Consider the following 23,408-nt stretch of genomic DNA (forward strand, 5'->3'; position numbering starts at 1 on the left):
GCAATCCCTCAGCTGATGGAGGCTTCCTTGCCCATGTTTAGCATGATGCCATGAGATTTTATGGAGGCTAGAGTCATTGCAGGGAACTCACTCCTATCATTGTGCCACCTCTAGTGGGTCTGTCCTGGTAGTGGGACAGAACTTACCCAGGTATGGTGAAAGGTGTCAGACATTGTTGGATGAGATTGAGAAGTGATGTCATGCTGTTGCTTAACTGCTATCAACTCAGCATCTGTACCCCCATCCCCACAACACTACATTCACCATGGGAAATCCTACATGTTTAGATATGGATGAGTTAGCATGGTCAATCCACCTAACCTGCAAACCTTTGTACCATGGGAGGAAACCTACACAAACACAGAGAACATGCAACTTCCATTGACAGTCATGAAAGGCCAGAATCAAACCTGTCCCTGGCACTGAGGCAATGTTAAACACTGTGCCACCTTCTAATGTCTGAATATGAGGAACTCCTCCCCCAATTTTTAGAAGGAATAATCACTTAATTCCTAACATGTATACATCTGATTCTGACAATGTCCAGATGTATAAATTCCTACCACCCATCCAAGGTTTACACTTTTTTACCTTATGGAAGAAGAGAAGATTAATTCTTTCCTCCCCTCCTTGCCCTGAATATAAACAGCAATATCCAGTAGAATGAAATAATTAGTCTGGAAAACATATGAAAATAGAACTAATTTATTGAATTTCCCTCCCCAAACAATCCTGGTTTGCTGCAAGTTTCCACGTAAAGAAAAATATACAGATTTGAGAGCAAGATTCCCTGCCAAGCCAAGAAAAAAAAATCAAGACATTTGTTACAGGCAACATCAGATATCTGCACAAATCTGACAGGAAACAATAAAATAGGAGACACTCCATCATCCATAACTTAAATACAAAAAGACAACAGGAAAAGATTACTAGTTATTTTGCAGAGGCCGGTATAAGTGTATACATAAGTGAAGGAAATAACCTGGGAGAACAAAGCTCCTCAGTAACCTCTCTGGAGCAAATGTTAAGTGCCATTAGAACTAACCAGAAATGCAGAGTGTAGAGTCAGCTTTAAGCATGATTTCAGTTTCTAGAAACTTCCTGTCCCTTGGCAATCAACACCTGGGAACAATGATGGACCAATGTTGTTCCTGAGCACGGAACCTTGCAACTGTATGATCAGAGAATTTCCAAATCCAACAGTCTTGCACACCTGCTAGATTAGGAGCGCTTAGAACCTTGAACTAGAACTAGATTTGGTGCACTTAGAACCTTGGTTATTTTGTTTCTTTAAACAAGTGGGAATATGTCAAAAAGAGTTTGAAATCTGCTCTAGGTGCAGGGAAAATAAATACTTGGGAAACAGCCCCGAGGCAGGCAGATCAAATGCAGTAACATGGCTGTTCGCTCATCTCCATCACCCCAGGTACTGGGCTAGCTCACTTAGAATTTTGAGCTTCCTGCAGCCTTTTCTGTAAATAGGAATCACTGAAGATTTGCCTGCCCATGTAATCCACTAGAAAGCTAGAAACAATCAATTCAATGCAAACTTTGATGTTCAAAAATAAACTCAGCCATCTTTGTGGAAAGCCCAATCACAAACCCAAGGAGGTCTCACAACTTCAATCTTCACTTAAGTTTATTAAAGTTCGTGAGTTTTGCAACTTGTCTTACTAACAAAGGCCTTTGAGTGGAATCTAGATAAACATGGAGAAAGGAATTGAAGGAGATGATATGGTGAGATTAAAAAGGGAATCAGAGAGCATTGGTACATAAACACTGGCATAAGCCAGTTTCAATGCTGCACATTTTATGTAATTCCATAAATTGCAGCAAGGATTTTAACCTGTGCTCCATACTCAGGTTTTGCACCAGCCTGATGGAAGTGAAGGTTGTGCAAAGCACAGGAAGGCGGATGCGGGGCAAACAGAACTCTGGTCTGGGATTGCACTGCCGATTACGGCTTGACATGGTCCAGCTAAATTACAGTTTCCTGTCCCAGACAGTTGGACAATTCCCCATCTTTGAACCAATCTAAAGAGTCACCTCTGATTCATAAAATTGCCTTTAGGTGAGGGGGAAAAAAATGCATTTACGTAAAATTTGAAATAGCAGAAGTAGAGGGAGCCCAAGTCTGATTGAAAAGGTCCCTGCAATGAACTGTTCAGCTGCTTTCTTTAAGCTGCAACACACCCACTGCTGCACTAGTAACAGCCAGGATCAGGCACCATTCCAGTCCTGGCTTTAATCATTCTGACCACCAGAATCCGATGCAGGGGCTGAACTGAGCACTCAGTGCAATGCATCTTAGTCAACAATGCAAGAGGTCACTTGAAATTAGCTGTACAATTAAAGGTGTAAATTTGCACTCAAAGATATTTCTTTGTGGATAAATTAATATTGTTGATTATGATTTGAACTCTATTCACTTGTCTTTATACACAGACACTAATGAAGGGAAGGTTATGCATCTTGGAAATGCTGTACACTTAACATGGAGTAACTAACACAAGACAATGGAAAACTGCAGCGACACCTGACCCAAGACTAGCTGTCAATTCTTGACATCCATGGAAACTGATAAATGGAGAATCAGCTGAAGGATGATGATATTTCTGTTAACTTCTGTCTGTTATATGTCTCTTTTCTTGCTAGTTACCTGTTAGTCTCGGCAATGTGGGAGGAGGAGCTGAATCCTGACATCCAGAACCTCAGATACCCGAAAATGGCAGAGTGTCTCGGATGATTAATGCATCACAACTGATTATGCCATGCAGGAGTGGCAAGGCCAGTGAGACTATATGTTTCGTAGTCAACACTGGAGCGTGGGTGCATCAATAGCCAGTGTACATGGGAGTTGTAGCTTCTTATGTGGAGTATGAATAACATGAGCTGCAGCCAAAAGCCAGTTCTTAAAAATCTCCATACTATCCATGTTGATCAGAATGCTGGGTTCATTCAACATCAACACCAATCATCTTCAGAGGTATGAGGTGGGAGGATTCAGGTCACCATGCAACTAGAGCCATAGAACATCCCACCAAACCCTTACACAAGCGCACACATCTTGCCAAACGCATTATCCTTTTGTTATAAATAAGCCTTTCCTTCATATTACTTCATTTCCATTCTGAATCAAGAAACTGTGGAGGTTACCAACAGGAAACACTAATTTGGAAACCAAACTTTTGTTTTCTGCATTCTCTGAATCACCATCCTGTTACGGCCCTGAGCTAGTTAGTTTATGATCAAAAGTATAAAAAGGTTTTCACTCTGCAAAGCAATAATTCCTCCCTGCATTATTTGAGTAATATCTGCAGATTGAACTGCATTCCGATTGCCTGGTTCTGTGATGAGTCTGGAAGCTGTCTGCATATCCAACTCCATTTGTATAGAGTGTCTCTTCCATTAGAAATATTAATCCATTTATTGTGCCCTCCATTTAAACAGCAGATATTTCCAACCTGAATGGGCCAGTATTCAGACAAATCAGGCTCCAATTGCCAGGATATAAAATCAGAAGGGATAAATAAAACTGAAAGCATTCAGTGCTATCGATTTTCCTTTGCAAGTGTGTAAACTCTGCATTAACCATGTGAAGAAACTAATTGCTGATTTATAACTAGTCTAGTCTAGAAATCCCACTCCCCATTCTAAACCCAATATAGCACATTTCAAAGACACGCCCTGACACAAATCCTCATCTTAAATAACGAATAGAGCAGGAAATCCAAGGGGTGCTTCACATTTGTAGATCCCCATGTGATGATGACCTGGCCACAGCAGTGGTAAGGGATCACGCCAAGGCTGCAGACCATACACAAAAATAAAGGAAAGCTGGCGAAGCCAGGATTTATAGGCACACACCAAACACTGGCCTGCTGCACCCTAGAATCCATAAGAAGAGCTGCACTAAAGGTTAATAACGTCAACACATTTGGTACACAAAAATGGGGATCTTGAGACAGCCACTATCACCCCATTAACTCTCAGCGCACTTAGTTAAAGGAGCAAGGGAATAGTGCAGGCACCCTCAACACAAAGATCTCCAGATCTCAGCTGTGTCTATCTGGGGAAGGACAGCCCTTAATGCTCCTTGGCATCACCTCTTTATAGCATCATTGATAAAGGCCTAGGAACAGGCTCTCTTCCCCACTCACCCCCAGCTAATACTCCTCCTCCCACCAAACAACCCCCACACCACCAGCAAAATACCTGGCATTGGGAAGAATACGACAACAAATTAATCCATCTTTCTTAGTACATCACACATTGTATACTGACAAAGCGAGAAGTGTTACACAGGCATTTCTGCTCAGCTGCCCCAAGTGTGAGAGGAGTGCAATGAAATGATTGAAAATTAAAGCACTCCTAAGTGCCCAAATGAACACACTGTAGAACAGAAATAAAATTAAACGTGCAAGGCTTGATTTCTGCACTTAATAAATAGTGCCATTGCAGCAAGGACTCAAAGTAGATCACCTCTTCAAACCATGCTAGAGATACAGCACTTGGCAAAAATGAATCCCTGCAGAGCAAGGTCATATGCAGAAGGTCCGAGACTCTCATAGCAGCACAGTGCCTCCAAAATACAACTGTATTTTATCCAAACCACCTCTATCATAACTTTTGATTTCAAAACATATGCAGCCACTATTTAGAAGTTAAAACTTTTAAATAAAAAATTGCCTGTGAACAAATGCTCTTAGTTCACACATCAAGTCCTTAGATTAAAAAAAGGGAAATATTCAAGTAACAACTGAACGCATAGCGTCAGGGTTGTGTCTGTAAACTGTGGAGCAGTGGGAATTATTTTTAATCCTCATTTGTTTTGCTGAGTAGTTTGTTACCCACAGCCGAGGTGTCTCACTCAGAGAGAGAACAAACTTCTTTTCAGCTGCTATAACCCAAGCTCTTCAACCCCTCCCTCCAAGCAGACACACACAAGCGTGCACACAACTATTCTTCCCAAGGGACACAACAGGAGTGCAAAGACACTTGTTGATTCTCAAGCTGTGGTCAAAAGCAAACTACCAACTCAATACATAAAGCTCTGTCACCGAGCCTCCTGGGATACTGTTCCATCCTAACTGACCTGCAGCTGTCAGATTTGCGAGATATTTTCAAATACGAGAAGGTGCAAATTGTCAGTTGTCTATTTGTAAAAGTCAGTGGCAGCTTTCAGGAGGCGCTGCCTCTCGCTGAGTTCCTTTCTCTAGTTCACTTCAAAGCCGTATACTCGGGCTGACCGTGGATTTCACTTCTTCTTATTGTTCTTCTTCTTATCTGATTTTCCTTGCTGAGAGATTAGAGCCCGAGGCATGACCAGTACACTGCCATCGTTTGTGTACTGGAGAGAGTATTGACTCGGGCAGTAAGGCCTTCCCTCCTCGTCCCTCAGACGGTCAAAGACCTGCTGGTAAAGCTCCTGCAGTTTCTGCTTCATCTGCCGCAAGGACTTGACAAACTCCACTTTCTCCTTTAGCAGCCTGGCCTTCTGTTTCTTCAGGTGATCCACATCATGGTCCAGATTCAAAATGGTGTCCAGCTTCCTCTTGCGGCAGTTCTGGGCCGCCAGTTTGTTCTTCCCACGACGTCTGATGTCACGGATGAGGGTCAGCTGGGCATCAGTGAGCTGATACTTGGACAGGAGCTCGTTAAATTCATCAACAGGCGAGTTGATGATCTTGTCATTGGAGAATGGGATCTTCAGTGCTCTGGCCCTACGCTCATCACGGCCCAGATGTATATCCATGCGATTGGAATGGGTTTCCTTTATTACTGCTTTCTTGCCAGGGCCTGTGTGGTACTGTTGACTGGAGACAGAAGCCCCAGGGGGCAGGTTGTAAGTGTGGTTGTGGTTGACCTGATCCAAGTAAGGCAGCGAGTGGAAATAATTGGGATTTTGGTAACTCATTCGGCAGAACTTGCTGTACTCTGGCTGATAGCCTCCCACTGCACCTTCTCTCTCAGGTTCTTCAGAGTCCGCAGTTTCTGAATCGGTGCTATAGCCGACTGCCCCTTCCTGGTAGAATAAGGAGGAGGAAGTGGAGGAGGAGGAGGAGGATGAGGATTCAGAGCTGCTTGGAGAAACGGGACTGTGGCTTGAATCAAGAGAGAGGCCAGAATCAGAGTCCAGCTCTTCCTCAATCTGAGAGGCTACCATTGGACCAAAACCTTCTTCCATGGCCAGGTCCATCAAGCTGATCTCGTCAAACATTGCCTCATCCAGCAAGCTAGACAGAGGGTCAGGCAAGTTGGAGCCAGAAGTCTCATTGCTGGTTCCATTAATCTGAGGAGGGAAAAAAATCCCAGTAAAGTTGGTGGATCCAAAGGTGGCATCAAAGTTGGTGGAATTGGTGGATGCCAGTCGCTGGAGCCTGGGACTGCTCTCCACAGAAGGGTTCTCCAAGTTTGGATTAAAGAAGGATGGGAAGTCCTGGCCACATAGTGGTAAGGTGGCATCGTGGAGACTTACATCTTGATTGATGGCTGTGGCTGGAGTTTGGTTGTAATTTGTAGGCGCATCAGTGCTGCCATTCCCAGAGACATTATACGATGATGTTACACTGTTGGTCACTTCCATATCCTGCAAATGAGGATCAAAACATGATTTAAAAAGTTGACTATACATATTACACAACCGTTGCAACCTGTTATCATGCCCCTCTCATCAATGCTCAATAGCTGGTGGGCCATTGCTAAACAGCTGATATTAAGCTAGAGAACAGGAGAAGAACGAACCTGGATACCTGTTCTTTCCATTTCCTTCCCTCAAATCCCTGCAGAAGAATCATTCCATATGAGATCACCAGCTCCCCCGGGTGAACAAGTCCTTTCAAACTGAACTGCATTGGCTCCAACGGAACAACCCAAAGCAAGTGTAACTAGCCTCTCCATATCTGGCAGTGGTGAAACACACACACACACCCATAAACAAATCCATGGGCAGTTCATTGCATACACTGCTATAGATAAACAGGCAGAACCTGGTGAGGATTGAATTGTACCTCCAAAATTTTGCACCAGATGGGAATGTTAACTAAGAAAACCTTGACATTGTCACTGGACTAGTAATCCACAGCTCCAGAGCAAGATCTGGGAACCCAGGTTCAAATCCTACCACAACTGATGGTTAAATCTGGATTCAATAAAAATTTGGAATTAAAAGTCTACCATTACCGGAAAAAACCCTCTGGTTTACTAATATCTTTTAGGGAGGAAATCTGCCATCCTTATCCAGTCTGGCCTACAAGTGACTAGATCCACAGAAATGTGGTTGGTTAGAGACAGGCAATAAATGCTGGCCCAGCCAGTAATGCTCATGTCCCATTAAGAATGAATTTTAAAAAACCAAAGCACCTGTACCTGCACACATCAACAGAGCAAAACAAACCATGCGCACAGTTCAGAAGATGCTCACCTGTAGCTCCATGAGGGACAGGAGGTCCTGCCACTGTTGTTCTAAGTCTAAAGAAGTCTCTGGCCTCAAGAGAGGTGGAAGAAGGGTCATCTGTGAGCCTGCAGTCAGGCTGTCGCTGGTGCTGGGCAGAGCATTGTCTGTAGTCTCATTCAGCACTGAGGATATTGCTGTTGGAAACTGATAACAGAAGACATGAAATTCAGTCTTTTGCCAAGCTCCATCAACATCTCTCAGGTTGTTCCTATACAATAAGTGTGCACAGAGTGTGACGCTTGCCTCAGTAGGGGTACTGGTTGGGAGACAATCACATTGCTAAATGATTGCTACATTCATCACGCAGCGAGTGTTTGCACCTTACAAACTGACATTTGCAGTCAGCTTAGCAACATGTTTCATCGCACAGAAGCCCATCTTTAACTGGGTGACCACAGAGTATAAGGCTTAGTTATGCCTTGCTTGATATAATTTACAATGATTGCACAATGATTATTCCCTCGTGAGAACTCGGTTCAGGGATGCAATGCCCAGTTAGATGAAGCATGTCAATGGATCCAGCTAAAATTTGGGAACACACTAGAGTGTTACATATATCACAATAGGGCCACACAGCTAATCTTCAAAACCCAGTCAAATAGTTGGAAGCCACATGCTAGCTCTGAACATGGATGGCCCCATCAGAAGAAGGGTAAATTGAAATCAGATTATAGAAGCCCTTAATTTTAGATTGTCTATGATAAGTAGACGGGTTGAGGTAATTATAAAGTGCCTTGTATATAGTGAGAATTTACAATGTGCCTGGAACAATACATGCAAAGGTATTATAAACTGTTATAACCCACAATTTAACCAAATATCATGAAATTAAACGGTATTCTTAAACGTGTTTTGTAAACCTTGGCGAATGGGTGATTGAACTGCTCAGCACGATGGGAAACAGTGGTAGACAGACCAAATTATTTTAATACAAAGGAGCACAGAAAGGTCTCTTATCTTGGAATACGCAGGAGCAAGTTTAATCAGAGATCTGGAATGTATGGGATTATATTCATTCCTGGGTAGCAGGGCTGGTGTAATCTCTCAAACTGATGAGAGGCCGTATTCGGGCAGAAGAATGACTCCTTTTGCCAATTATAATTTGCAGATATTAGCTGTGGCCTTGCATATAGAAGATTTTCATGGGTTAGGTTTCCTAGTAACGAAGAAAGGGCCTTTACATTGCATATACAAATGAGCTCGCACTCCTGTTGACAGGTGGAATGTTATTGGCTAAAGTGATACTTTGTAATATTGTAATTGGACACTCCAGTTTGGGTGACAAGTTGTGTGGGATACTGGAGTGTCCAGAACAGTCCATCAATTCTACTTTTGTAATGTTAAGGAAGAGAAGATAGATGGTGGCCATTGACAATTCTCTCTCCTGATGCATGTATAGTAAATAAAATTCCTTTTTATTCTTTAACTACATGCTGACTTTTGCAGTCTATTGGTTGAGTGAGATTGAGTACAAGACACCCCAGTGGACATCTCAGAAAATTCCTCTTACACCATTTTTGGTAATTTAAAGATTTCAGGCGCTTTTGCTCAATCATCTTAACTGGATCATCTTAATTGGTTTTGTGTTCAACAAACTGGCAAATGTCCTGATGCCAATCCTTATACACTCTTCCTCATCCCTTCCATGCTGACTCACCCATCACTCCCAACTCCAGAATTCATCCTCAATGACTACCATAGTTTAGCTCAAAGCTGTGTTCTAGATTTACCTTTATCATACTGTTTAGAGGTACCTGAGAACTCACCCACAACCTAATGACAATGAACAGTCTTAAGTTTTCTTCAAATTGTCCACAATCAACCTTTTCATGCCTAGCCCCAGTTTCTAGCTCATCTCCAAGTCCTAATCCCTAGTCTCCATCACAGCCTGCTTCTTCCAAGAAACCATATATAATCCACATGAGGCGATCTAGACTCCGAGATGGTAGCTTTATAGTTACTACCAGGAATCTACTATAAAAATTCACATCCAATCTGGGTAGAATGTTTGTGGCATAGTGGCCTATGGTTCTTGGTTAAAATCCAACATAGCATTGTCACTATTCACTGACCTCAGAGTCCTCCCCAAAACAAAATGTTTCATCCAGAAGCCTCAAGCACTCCTCGAAGGAAGGTGCAGTCTGCTCCACTAACTCCGGCACCTGGCAAAACAACATCAGATCTGATTAACATTGGTAAATGGAGGGGTCAAAACTGCACACACAAACCACAAGTAAAAAGGGTCTGGGAAACGATGATAAAACCATGCAGCTGCCAGGTTAAACTTAAAAATCTAATTTCAAGACAAAAATCTGTATAAACAAGGGAATGTTTACGTCATATGGACTATTAGAAAACTTTAAAGATCTGCATAATTATTGGCAGAAATGAGACACATATAACGAGGTTCTAATGACACCAATTTAGTGTGCAGTACAGATAGGAACAGGAAGTTGCAAGGCACACTGAGAAATGAACCCGGTAGGCAAAACTACGGCAGATGAAAAACTTGAGGCAATCAAGTGTGAATATGGAGCTTAAATGTAAGCATGTACTGAGGGGGTCAAATGCATCATTTTTATGCTATAAAGGTTATGGAAGTATGAAATCTTCCACAAAGTACTTCTGAAAAATAAATTTGGAGAATTTTATAAATAGTGAGAAGCTAGAAACTGTAGAGGAAGCTGCTTTTTAAAAACTATGTATTCATCTCTTTACAATGTGTTTTGCTGAATGCTGGATCTAACATTTGGGGCAAACTCAGTCTCTATTAAACAAATCAAGTTTTAATCAATCTCATTTTTCTTGAGCAGATGAATGGCCTTCTTTTCTGTTGCTCCTTGCTGTTGTGCAAAAGGGTTGCCACATTTGCATTTCAATGTAAATCACAAGTTTGCCAGAGGCAAGAAGAAATTGTATAGGCGGTATAGCTTTGTATGTTAAAAAAATGATTAACATGAAGGTGCAGCAGCCAATGCTAAAGGCTAGAATGTAGACAGAACAGGTCTTGTGCATTTATACGACTTTTGAAGAGCACAGATGCTAATTATTTTGCAACCTGTATTAATTAAACATAAAAACATGTTACCATTAAAATGTGCCTAAAGCCTATTAAATGGCAAATATAGCAGTGTGGTGGTAATGTCGCTAGATTAGTAATATAGAGATTTAGGCTAATGCTCTGAGGACATGGGTTCAAATCTCACCATGGCAGCTGGTAGAATTTAAATTCAGTTAAAAAGAAAATCTAGAATTAAAAGATAATCTTAGTTTCATGGTCACCATATTCACCATCAATGTTGCAAAAATACCATTTGGTTCACTAACATCCTTTAAGGAAGGAAATCTGCCAACCTGGCCAGCCCATACCAGGGACACCTGCATTCCAAAGATTAAAACAAAAGCTACATTCCCATTATATCAGAGTCCTGCTCAGTCAAAATGGCATCTTTATGTAACAAATACTTAGGAAGGTATTGCAAACCTTTGGTTAACAAAAAACTTTCAGATTAAAGTTAATTTATCCAGCATCAATTATCATTTGCAGAAGAGAATTCCAAGTTTCTACCATTCTTAGATATCAAAGCATTTCCTAATTTCACTTCTGAAGAGTCTAGATTTAACATTTAGGATATATTTCCTCACTCTAAACTCACCAAACATCTCCTTTGCCCTATCTGATCCCACTACTATTTTGAAAACTACATCAAATCACCCTTAATTTTCGAAATTGAAGGGAATACAGCCCAGCTGTCTGTCAACAATTTTTTTTTGTTTAAAGCAAGTTATAATTTAAAGTTTTTTTTAATTAAAGTGAATAATAAGTGGTCTACTTGGTTAATAAAGAAATATTTGCAGCGGAAAAAGAGGTATTGCTTTCTATTTCTTCACAGTTTTCACCAACTTAATCTTTGGAACTTGGGTATCATTCTGACAAATCTGAACTACACTCCTTCCAAGGCCAATATATCTTTCTTAAAATGCACCTCAAGTGAAAACACTTCCTCTTCCCTGCCCAGATTAGCTCACCATACATGAATCAAAACATTAACGCATTTCTGGCTTATGTTATTCAGTGCTACACTGGGTGGTACCTTACATCATATGGGCAGGCAAATAGCAATGCAATTATATAAAGTTATGAAATGAATGATTAAATATGTCTGTATTGTAGATATTGAGGCAGCATATTCAATTTTCATAGCAGTCAGAGGCTCTCCCAAACCCTTCTCCAGAGAGATTACAAATTATTAAATTCAACTGAAAATTCAGTTTAGAATTTTCCTTATACTCAGTATTTGAATGTTGGATTTGGATTTATAAAACCATTTAAGAGGTGCGCCTTGCCAACTGACAGCTCTTTCTATTTTCTCCCTCCCACATAAAGTCCTCACTCAAACTTAAAATTCAGGAGGGAGACTTGAGAGGAAATGTCCAACACTGTAGCAAACACAATATATTCCACTTAAAGTCATGAAATTAGAAATGTTGGAATAAGCATGTTGTATATACAGAAGAACTGGTTTAGGGAAAAAAAACATTCATTTTCTTAAAACCAGAGTTATAATTCGCATCTACAATCAGGCTTTTTAAACTGAAACAATAAAACAACTGCACAACCAGATTGCTTGGCTTAGTGACTGCAGGTAATCCAACATACCATTATCCAAATCAAAGATAAACATGGATAGAATTTCAGTTGTAGCTTGTTCCTTGCCACAGGGCCTCTTTGAAGCTCCCCCTTTATTTAGCTTCATGGAGAAAAGCCAAGTGCAATGAAACTCCAGTACAAACAGTCCTAGGCATGTTCTAATCATTCCATTTTAATGCCTCCCAGTGATCCAGCCATTGGGAATGTTAGCATGCAGATTAAAAGGAAGCACTCAATATAAACACTTTACTTAGTTAAGCAAAAATATTGGGATTGGGTAATTGTGAAAATATGATGCCAACACCTGGCCAGTCACACTGCCTGGCAATGCTGTCTAGACTAAGACTGTGTATGGAAAAGCATACGGCTTGCAACTGAGCACTGCAGCCTGAAACTGTTCAGGAAACACCGAGATCACAGAAAAGGCTAAATTTTGGCAGTGGATGCAGGACATGAGTTATATGCAAAGACTGGAGAAGCTGGGATCATTCTCCAAAAGGGGACATATAAGAGATGTTTAAAATGATGCGGTTTGATATAATAGAGAGAGTCGGGAAGCATGTTGCCAATTTAAGTTAATTGATAAGGAAACCTCAAGGGAAACGAAGGCCATTTTTAAAAATCTCAGCAAGCGCTGATGATTTAACTAATGCTTAACTAATTTGGTGGAATTCTTTGAGAACATTCCATTCAATGGACAATGGGGAACCTGTGGATGTAGTATATCTAGATTTCCAGAAGGCATTTGACAAGGTGCCGCACCAAAGACTGCTGCATAAGATAAAGGTGCACGGTGTTACAGGTGATGTATTAGCATGGGTAGAAGATTGCTTAACTAACAGAAAGCAAAAAGTGGGGGTAAATGAGTGTTTTTCTGGTTGGCAATCAGTGACTAGTGGTGTGTCTCAGGGATCAGTGTTGGGGCTGCAATTGTTTACAATTTACATAAATGATTTGGAGTTGGGAACCAAGTGTATTGTGCCAAAATTTGCAGATGACACTAAGGTGACTGGCAGAGCAAAGTGTGCAGAGGATGCTGAAAGCCAGCAAGGAGATAATCTAAGTGAGTGGGAAGGGCCTGGCAGAAGGAGTGCAATGTTGGTAAATGTGAGGTCATCCATTTTGGTAGGAATAACAGCAAAATGGACTATTATTTAATGGTTAGAAGGTTGCAGCATGCTGCTGTACAGAGGGACCTGGGTGTCCTTGTGCAGGAATCTCAGGGAGTTGGTTTGCAGGTGCAGCAGGTAATTAAGAAGGCAAATGCAATTTTGTTCTTTATTGCTAGAGGGATGGGGTCTAAAAACAGTGAGGTTATGTTGCAACTGTTTAAGGTGCTGGTGAGGCCACACCTAGAGTACTGCATACAGTTTGGTCTCCTTACTTGAGAAAGAATATACTGGCACTGGAGGGGATGCAGAGGAGATTCACTAGGTTGATTCCGGAGTTGAGAGGTTTGGTTTATGAAGAGAGACTGAGTAGACTGGGGAATTCATCGGAATTCGGAAGAATGAGAGGAGATCTTATAGAAACATAAGATTGTGAAGGGAATAGATAAGATAGAAGAAGGGAATTTGTTTCCACTGGCAGGTGAAACTAGAACTAGGGGGCACAGCCTCAAAATAAGGGGAAGCAGATTTAGGACTGAGTTGAGGAAGAACTTCTTTACCCAAAGGGTTGTGAATCTGTGGAATTCCCTGCCCAGTGAAGCAGTTGAGGCTACCTCATTGAATGTTTTTAAGGCAAGGATAGATACATTTTTGAACAGTAAAGGACCTAAGGGTTATAGTGAGCGGGTGGGTAAGTGGAGCTGACTCCACAAAAAGATCAGCCATGATCTTATTGAATGGCAGAGCAGGCTCAAGGGGCCAGGTTGCCTACTCCTGCTCCTAGACTTTGTGTTCTTATGTTTTATTATTTAGAATGTGCTGTCTGAAAAGGCAGTGAAAGCAGTATCAATAGCAAATTTCAAAAAGGATTTGGATAAATGCTTGATTGGGGTAACCTTCCATGGCCAAGGGGAAGGTGGAGGGGAGTGGAACTAATTGAATAACTCTTTCAAAGAACTGGCAAAAACAGTGGGCTGAATATCCACATCTCTGCTGAGATATTTGATGATCAACCAGAATTAGATAGCAGGTTAAACTAACTGTCCTGAGCCATGAGCCAGTACCTGATCAGGAACGCTTTCTCCCGTCTCCCCGTCCACTTGAATAGGCCCCTGCAACGATCCACTTCTCTCACTTCCATCTTTTTCTTCATTCTTCGTGCTCTGCTCCTCTTGTTCGTTCTCCTTCTGTCTATAATTGTAGTCGAAAACTTCTCTCCCAGCGCCCAGATCTATGTCCTGCCTCCACAGGATATCAATTAGATCAATGTCCTAAAACCAAAGAATTCAAAAACATTTCATTTATATCCAATACTTATTTCAGCAACAAAGCAAGACACTTTCATTAAGCTGTTGACAAAGTGAAAGAGGAGCACTTTTAATCCTCCCCCCTCCAGTTTTGGAATTTTCTATTCAAACCAAAACACATTCAGTGCACTGCCACTGAGGAATGGCATGAAGTGGAGGACAAAGGTTTCCACAGGAAGAGGGCAAGCAAAAGAGGCAGTGCAACTGTCACCCTGAGGATATTTTTCCACAATAATATAAAACAAAAGTACTGCAGATGCTAGAAATCTTAAGTAACTTCACTGCAATATTAATATAAGCCTACTTGTGAATCATGGTAGCCCACAAGGTTTGTTATTGAATTAACATTCTGGCAATTGAAAAATGGGCGTTCAATAAATTTGAGAATTTGACCATGAAAGCTACCATTATTTGAATTAAAGAAGAAACTAGTCGACAAATGTCTCCCATGGTGTGAAACCACTGACCCTATCCAGTCTGATTCCAGTCACACTACTTGCTTGATTATTAAAAAACTTCAGTCACCAGGAATGGATAATAAATATGGTGTGGCTAGAGCTAAAGCAAAACATGGAGGATGCTGGAAATCAAATAAAAACAGAACACGCTAGAAATACTCAGCAGGTCCAGCAGCATCCACGGAGAGAAAATGAATTAACATTTCAGGTCAATGGTCCTCTAACAAAGAATAAGACAAGACAGTGGCACAGTGGTTAACACTGCTGCCTCACAGCACCAGAGACCCAGGTTCGATTCCCAGCCTGCATCACTGTCTGTGTGGAGTCTGCACATTCTCCCCATGTCTGTATGGGTTTCCTTCCACAGTCCAAAAGACATGCTGGTTAGCTAAATTCTCCCTCAGTGTACCAGGCCGGTGCTGGAGTGTGGCGACTAGGGGATTTTCATAGTAACTTCCTTGCAGTTAAGCCTACTTGTGACACTAATAAATAAACCTTAACTCCTGTTTATTTCTCTGTAGTTGCTGCCTTTCGTTTTTGTTGCCTTGTCAATGCTGCTAACAGCTCAGGAACAAATTAAAAATTAGAGAGAAATGTCAAGTGTTCAGCTATCAGTGGAAAGGATCTGGAATTTACAAAACTACATTGAAAGAGTATCGCAGAGACAGAGAGGGGGGCACAGAAAGAAAGAGACCTGTTTTTTTCATTCAGAGTATTCTCCCATAGGGGGGGGGGGGGGGGGGGGGGGGCAAGAGAAGAGAGAGAGACGACATTTGATATTTTACCAGTTATTTATGCTTCTGATATTGAACATATCTGGATTAGTCACAAACCCACCGATCCCAAATAAGATTAACAGGAAAGGGGAAAGGGAAAAAGACAAATCTAAAATGACAGCTCTCCAAAGAAGTCCATTTTGCCCCCATTCTCACATGTTGGGGTGGCCAAAACCATTTCCATTAATCTGCCTCCCTTTTTAACTCTACCATATTTGGCTGTGTTTAAAACCGGTTAGTCTGCTTTCGTATTTCAAATTCCAGACAGCAGCTTAGAGGGCACAAATTTGAGATTAGTTCCAGGCTTCAGTCAGACACTACCTGACAATAATGTTTGATTTACTGCCGCTTCCCTCTCTCTCCTGCTCACGTCACAGTGGTACCATAACTGATTTACGTATGGGGACAGTGAGCTGTAGCAAAGTAGTCTGGGCTGCTTCTTCAGTGCACCAGTCACAGACAGCAAGATAACAAGCTTGATAAGATGTAGCAAATGTAAATATACACATACAACTCTCTAAAGGAGCGGCAAGCACTTGTTTTTATAAAAACTGCACCTAGCAGTAGTGTGGGGCACTGGAAAATGTTTATGTGGATTGGCAGGCAGGGGGTGGAACCACAGGAGTGCGAGAGAGAGAGAGAGAGAGAGAGATGGTATGTGTGCCATTTTATCTTTGAAAGTACTACATAAATGCAAGATATTATTGTTGTAATACACAGCATGCAGCAGCTTTGATGAAAGGCTAAAGATAATGATTTTTTTTAACACACCTGTCCCTTTAAAGGCACATTGAGCAGACTTCATGGGAAAGAGGTCTTAAATCAATAAAGCCTGGTCATTGCACGAAGTAATTCATTTACACGAAGTAATTAGAGCCATAATGTTTTTAATCCAGATCAGAAGAAACCAGGATTCAATAACTGTTTCTTCCTTCAAAAAAAGTTTATTTTCCCAAAGCAAGTTTCCTGGGACACCCAGCATCAAATCATACAATAGAATCATAGAATCCCTACATTGCAGGAGGCCCACCCAGGCCCTATTCCCGTGACCGCACATCTTTATCCTGCCAATCCACGACACTAAGAACATAAGAACATAAGAAATAGGAGCAGGAGTAGGCCATCTAGCCCTTCGAGCCTGCCCCGCCATTCAATAAGATCATGGCTGATCTGTTGTGGCTCAGTTCCACTTTCCCACCCTCTCCCCATAACCCTTAATCCCCTCTCTTATCAAGAACCCATCAACCCGCTTCTTAAAAATATTTAGCGAGGCAGCCTCCACCACTTCAACGGGCAGAGAATTCCAGAGATTCACTAGGGTCAGTTTAGCACGCCCAGTCAACCTAACCCACACACGGGAGGAAACCAGAGCACCCTGAGGGAACGCACGCAGACACAGGGAGAATGTGCAAACTCTACACAAACAGTGGCCCGTGGCTGGAATTGAACCTGGATCCCTGGCGCTGTGAGGTAGTAGTGCTAGCCACTGTGCCACCTGGAATTCACTGGAAAATGCCAGTTTTCTCCATACTGTGTATGAAAATTCACATTGGAACAGACTAACAAATATACTGTCAGTAGACGCCAATGAATTCAGTGATGGTGACTCAGTTTATGATTAAATATTAGGCCTTAAAACCAACTTGAAAGTGGAACAAGAAAGGATGACTGCTTTTAGCAGATACCCACGTCAGCCTATTGGTCTCAGTCGCAGCTTGGCTGATCAGAGGCTTCAGCCCAGTCTGGAGGTAGACAGTTGACACATTTAATTAAATATGGAAGCGTGGTCAATTCAGAAAAAATGGCTGCTTAAAACAGCCAGCTATTTAGATCAAGGTGACCTCTGAAGAAAACCAGTGGCAACTTCAGAGTCAATGGTCAGGGTTAAAAACTTGCAATAGCGAAATGCACTCAACATTTAAATAAGAAGTAGTTTAAAAAAACTGTAGTAAAATTTAAATAATCCAGCTCTCACAAACAGTTCTAGACGATTCCTTCTGCCTTGAATGAGGGAGTGGCAAAATTATTTGAAATTTTCAGTACCCGTTTCATCTTCAGCGCCTCCTTCTGTCCTCATGGATAACAGGCCACTGCTATTTTTGACTTTACATAAGCTCTGTGTTATTCTGGCTGTCAACCTGTTCTAGAGTACTGCAATGGGTTAGGCAGCTGGTAATCAATCTGGACTGGCTCAATTGTGTAACTGTAGCAGGGAGTCATCCAGTAATTGGACATAATCCACATTTATCTATTTTAATCTATCTTGGTTCTGTCTTGCAAATTAAATCAGCATCCACAGGAGTGCTTCACAGCATCGCACACCCACTTCTCAAAGGATGAGAATTTGAGCTTAATCTCTAAAGAGAGAATTTCAGAGTTAAAGGAGCAATGTGACCCACTTTTAACTCCTCCCGCTCTCCAATCATTTCCCCTTGAAGTTAAAACATGAAACTTGCACTTATCATATCACCTTTCCGACAACTCCCTCTTTGGTAAGAGTTGTACTAAGATTTTCTCTCCCATCCAAAGTAATATTTCCATTTCATGAGTTGGATCAAATTCTATTTAATGTATCTCAAACTGCCCCAATAAGCATTGAGAGTGTAACAAAATGGAGGTAAACATTTAACCCATCATTAACTTGAGGTTGTGATTGTCAGTTATCTCAGCTCCAGGGGTCCTTCAGATTCATGGGCTAGACCCAACCATCTTCACCAATGACTATCCTCCGTCATTAAGTCAGAAGTGAGGATGTTCGCCAATGACTGTGCAATGTTCAGCACTATTCATGACATCTCAGGTATTGAGGCAGTCCATGTTCAAATGCAACAAGATCTTTACATTATCCAGGCTTAGGCTCACAAATGGCATTCACACCACACAAAAGCAGGCAATGACAATCACCAGAGAAAGGCAATCTAATTACTGGCCCTTGACATTCAAGAGTATTACCATCACTGAATCTCCCACTGTCAATATCCTTGAGGTGACCATTGACAAAAAACTCAATTGGATTCACCACAAACAGTGACTACAAGAACAAGTCAGAGGCTAGGAATATGGTGGCAAGTAATTCACCTCCTGTCCATCATCTACAACGCACAAGTCAGGAGTGTGATGGAACGCTCCCCACCTGCCGTTCAAGAAACTAAAGTGAAGTAAAGTTTATTTATTAGTCCTATGTAGGTTTACACTAACAGTGCAATGGAGTTACGGTGAAAATCCCCTGGCTTGACACCGTCCAGGGCGAAGCAGCCTGCTTGACTGGCACTACATCTACTATCTCCACCACTGACCTGCAGTCACACTGCTGTTACTATCTACAAGATGCACTGCAGGAATTCTCCAAGTTTCCTTAGACAGCACAAACCCACAGCCACTACCATCTAGAAGGACAAGGCAACAGATACCACCTGCAAGCTCCACTACAAGCCACTTACCATCCTGATTTGGAAATATATCACAAAATATGATAGAGTAGAAGAGGTCCTTTGGCCCATTGAGTCTGCACAGACACATGATAGGTCCTGGGCTGCCCACCCAATCCCTCTTGCCAGCACTTAGCCTACAGCCTTGAATGTTATGGCATGCCAAGTACTTATCCAGCTGCTTTTTAGAGGATTGAGGCATCCCGCCTCCACCACCCTCCCAGGCAGCACATTTCCAAACTATCACCACACTGAGTAAAAAGGTTTTCCTCAAATCCCCCCTAAACCTCCCACTCCTCACTTTTAACTTGTGTGCCCTCGTAACTGACCCTTCAATTAAGGGGGACAGACTGCTCCCTATCCACAGCCCTCAACCTTGAGCACCTGAAATCAAGTCGCTCCTCAGTCTTCTCTGCTCCAGAGAAAACAATCCATCCAACCTCCCTTCATAACCGAAATGTACTATCCCAGGCAGCATCCGGGCAAATCTCACCTGCAGCCCTTCCAGTGCATTCACATCCTTCCTATAATGTAGTGACTAGAACTGCACATAATTCTCCAGTTATGGCCTCAAAGTTGTATACAACTCCATCATGCCCTCTCTGCTTTTGTAATCTATATCCCGATTGATAAAGGTGAGTGTGCCTTGTGCGTTTTTCACCATCCTATTAACCTGCCTTTCGCCTTTAGAGATCTATGGATAAACATGCCAAGATCCCTTTAGTTCTTCAGAACCTCCCAGTGTCAGACCTTTCATAGTATACTTCCTCGGCAAATTACTCCTTCCAAACGCATCACCTCACACTTTTCAGCGTTAAATTCATCTGCCACTTATCCACCCATTTAACCAACTTGTCTATATCTTCCTGTAACCCTAGACACACATCCTCACTGTTAACCACCCAGCCAATCTTTGCGTCATTGGCAAACTTACTGATTCTACCCCCCCGACATAGTCATCTGTGTAATTTATAAAAATGACAAACAATAGGGGATGCCCAGCACAGAGCTCTGTGGTATGCCACTGGTCACTGGAATCATTGACGCAGCCGTCATCACCCTCAGTCTCCTACCGCTAAACCAATTATGAATCCACCTTAAAAGATCATCCTGTATCCCACATGCATCTGCCTTTTTAATAAGTCTCCCATGTGGGACTTTGTCAAAAGGCATGGTCTCTCTCTCTAACAAAACCATGCTGACTATCTTTGATCAAACCTTGTCTCTCCAACTGGGGACAGATTCACTCCTTCAGAATCTTCTCCAGTAGAACCCTAACCTTAACCTTAACCCTAACTCACTGGTCTGTTGCTCCCTGGCTCGTCTCTACAAACTTTCTTAAACAGTTGGACAACATTAGCTGTTCTCCAGTCCTCTGGCACCTGCCCAGAGGATGGCCTCACCCAGGATCTTGGATTCATGTCACACTATCTGTAACCCGTACCACTTGCTTGGGTTTGCAAAATCTCACTAACTGTCCTGGCTGGAGACAATACACATCTCTTTAACCTCTGCTTAACCCTCTCTCCACTCACACTGTCTGTACCTTTAAGACTTGATTACTTGTAAAGACTCACATTCCAACCATTATTTTGTAAATTGAGTTTTTATATGCCCTGTTTGTGAATAGATCTGCCACTCATCTGATGAAGGGGCAGTGCTCCGAAAGCTAGTGGCTTGTGTTACCGAATAAACCCATTGGAATTTAACTTCTTGTTGTGAGACTTCATACTGTGCATACCCCAGTCCAATGCCGGCATCTCCACATTACTTGCCCAGTGACCTGAGAGGAATTAAAAACTTGGGTAAGAGACCCTTGAATTTCCTCCCTCGCCTCCCACAATGGATTGGGGCACAATTCATCTGGACTTGGAGATTTGTCAACTTTTAAGCCTGCCAATACCTCCAATACATTGTCACTCTCTACGACAATTTGCTCTAGAATCTCACAGTCTGAGTTCCATTACTACTTTCTCATTCTTGTGGGTGAAGACAAACGTGAAATGTGAAATATTCGTTTAATATGCTACCAATGTCCTCTGCCTTCAACCACAGACTTCCCCCTCGGTCCTTAACAGGTCCTACTCTTTCCCTGGTTATCCTCTTCCCATTGATATACCTACAGAATATTTTAGGATTTTCCCTACTTTATCAGCCACAGCTTTCTCATATCCCTCTTTGCTCTCCTAATTAATTTCTTAGACTCCATCCTGCACTTTCTGTACTCCATTAATGCCTCCGCAGACTTACTCACCTAATACTGGTCAAAAGCCTCTCTTTTCCTTCTCATTGTATCCTGGATGTTTCTGGTCATCCAGGGTTCTCTGGGTTTGTTACACCTTCCTATTACCCTAGAGGGAGGGTGTTGGGCTTGTACCCTCACCACTTCACCTTTGAATGCCCCCCATCACTCTTCTCTAGATTTCCCCACAAGTGATTTGCTCCAGTCTACATTGGCCAGATCCTGCCTTATTTTGTCAAAATCTACTATCCCTCGATCCACTACAACTTGTCTATTTCTTTGTCCATAACAAATCTGAATTGAACCACGCTGTAGTCGCTATCACCAAAGTGCTCCCCCACCAGCACATCAACCTGGTTTCATTCCAGAATTAGGTCCAGCACAGCTCCTTCCCTTGTTGGATCCTCTACAAATTGACTTAAAAGATTTTCCTGTATACATTTTAAGATCCCTACTCCATCTAAGCCCTTACCATGATAGCTATCCCAATTAATGTTGAAATCACTGATATAACTAACCTCATTATTTTTACATCCTCTGCGAATTGCACACATATTACCATTCCTTTGCAGTGCCCGGGTCAAAATCCTGCAATTTCCTCCCCAAGAGCATTGCAGGTCAACCCACAGCACGTGGACTGCAATGCTCCAAGAAGGCAGCACATCACCATCTCAATGGCAACTGGGTTGGGATTTAAAAGCTGGCCAGCCAGCAATGCCCATGTCTGAATAAAAACAAAACTGCACAATCTGTCACTCACCAACCAGGGCAGGAACCCTAAGTCTTTCCTGTGGAGAGAAACTGAGTTAATGTTTTGTCATCAACCTGAAGCATTAATGCTGTTTCTCTATTTCCATCACTTTGTTTTCATTTGTGGGCGGCACTGTAGCACAGTGGTTAGCACTGCTGCCTCACAGCTCCAGGGTCCTGGGTTCGATTCCCAGCTCGGGTTACTGTCTGTGTGGAGTTTGCACATTCTCCTTGTGTCTGTGTGGGTTTCCTCCGGATACTCCAGTTTCCTCCCACAGTCCAAAGATGTGTGGGTTAGGTTGATTGGCCATGCTAAGAAATTGCCCCTTAGCGTCCAGGGATGCGTAGGTTAGAGGGATTAGTGGGTATAACTAATTGCGATTGTGGATCACAATTACGATTGTGTTTGGTGCAGACTTGATGGGCCGAAGGGCCTCTTTCTGCACTGTAGGGTTCTATTTCAGATTTCTAGCAAGCACAGTATTTTGCTTTTCATCAAGTTCCTTCTATTCCCACTCGTGAAATTGTACAATTCCATCCAGATCGCTGGGAAACCTTAACCAGAAAGCAGCATGGAAGGAACTTGTGCTCAATTTGTGTGAAGCTCATCAATTGCAACCAAGATGATAACTCAGGAGCAGTGGGAATGAGGGGACAGAATTGGGCCCTGCAACAGCCAAGTCTGCTGGCACATCTTTACTACTTGGGATAAATACACTTTTACTTTTGAAAGTAGCAAAAAGTGACAATGTTTCACTGAACCATACCGTAGGCCAAAGGCAACACCTTTCAAGGTTGGGGTGAAAATAACTGGCGTGGGAAAAAATTGCAAGATGTAATTACTGTTGCAGTCACTCCACACAAAAGAAGTATGCAAGTCAGTGTGGTTATGAGGAAGTAACTATGAGACATTAGTCTGATCAGAGACCAAAGTAAATTAGATACCATTACACAAAAGCTACTGCCTCACATTACAAGTTATATGTTGAACAAAACAATTCCCCAAGTATGATGTAACATTGGATTTGATGATTCTAATCAACAACTATCACAACCCCATTTGTTATAATCCAGGTGATAAACTCCAAGGTGTTTTATGGAATACAGCCTCGATATGTTTTGCACAGGTAAGCATAAGATGTTTCATGCTAGGTATGATTCAGATGACCCACTACGGAGCTTTTATCAAAGTTTAAGAATACAGTTAAAAAAAAAAATTAGCAATAACTTT

General features: G+C 42.0%; 1 protein-coding gene across 2 annotated transcripts in view; it reads right to left on the reverse strand.

Annotated features, from left to right (window-relative positions):
- Positions 1-689: 689 nt before the first annotated feature.
- nfe2l1b (nfe2 like bZIP transcription factor 1b) overlaps positions 690-23,408 on the reverse strand; it is a 49,334-nt gene continuing 26,615 nt past the window's right edge. The window contains exons 2-5 of one of the 2 annotated variants that reach the window (XM_080213853.1): positions 14,281-14,487; positions 9,529-9,618; positions 7,424-7,600; positions 690-6,589 (exon numbers count right to left, since the gene is read on the reverse strand). In XM_080213853.1, coding sequence (XP_080069979.1) covers positions 5,258-6,589; positions 7,424-7,600; positions 9,529-9,618; positions 14,281-14,487 — 1,806 coding nt within the window. In that variant the 3' untranslated portion in view covers positions 690-5,257. The remainder of the gene's footprint in view (positions 6,590-7,423; positions 7,601-9,528; positions 9,619-14,280; positions 14,488-23,408) is intronic. The other variant, XM_080213854.1, reaches the window with a different exon arrangement.

The sequence above is a fragment of the Carcharhinus amblyrhynchos genome, chromosome 27 (genome assembly GCF_965287045.1).
Source record: "Carcharhinus amblyrhynchos chromosome 27, sCarAmb.v2.hapA, whole genome shotgun sequence".
NCBI lineage: Eukaryota > Metazoa > Chordata > Chondrichthyes > Carcharhiniformes > Carcharhinidae > Carcharhinus > Carcharhinus amblyrhynchos.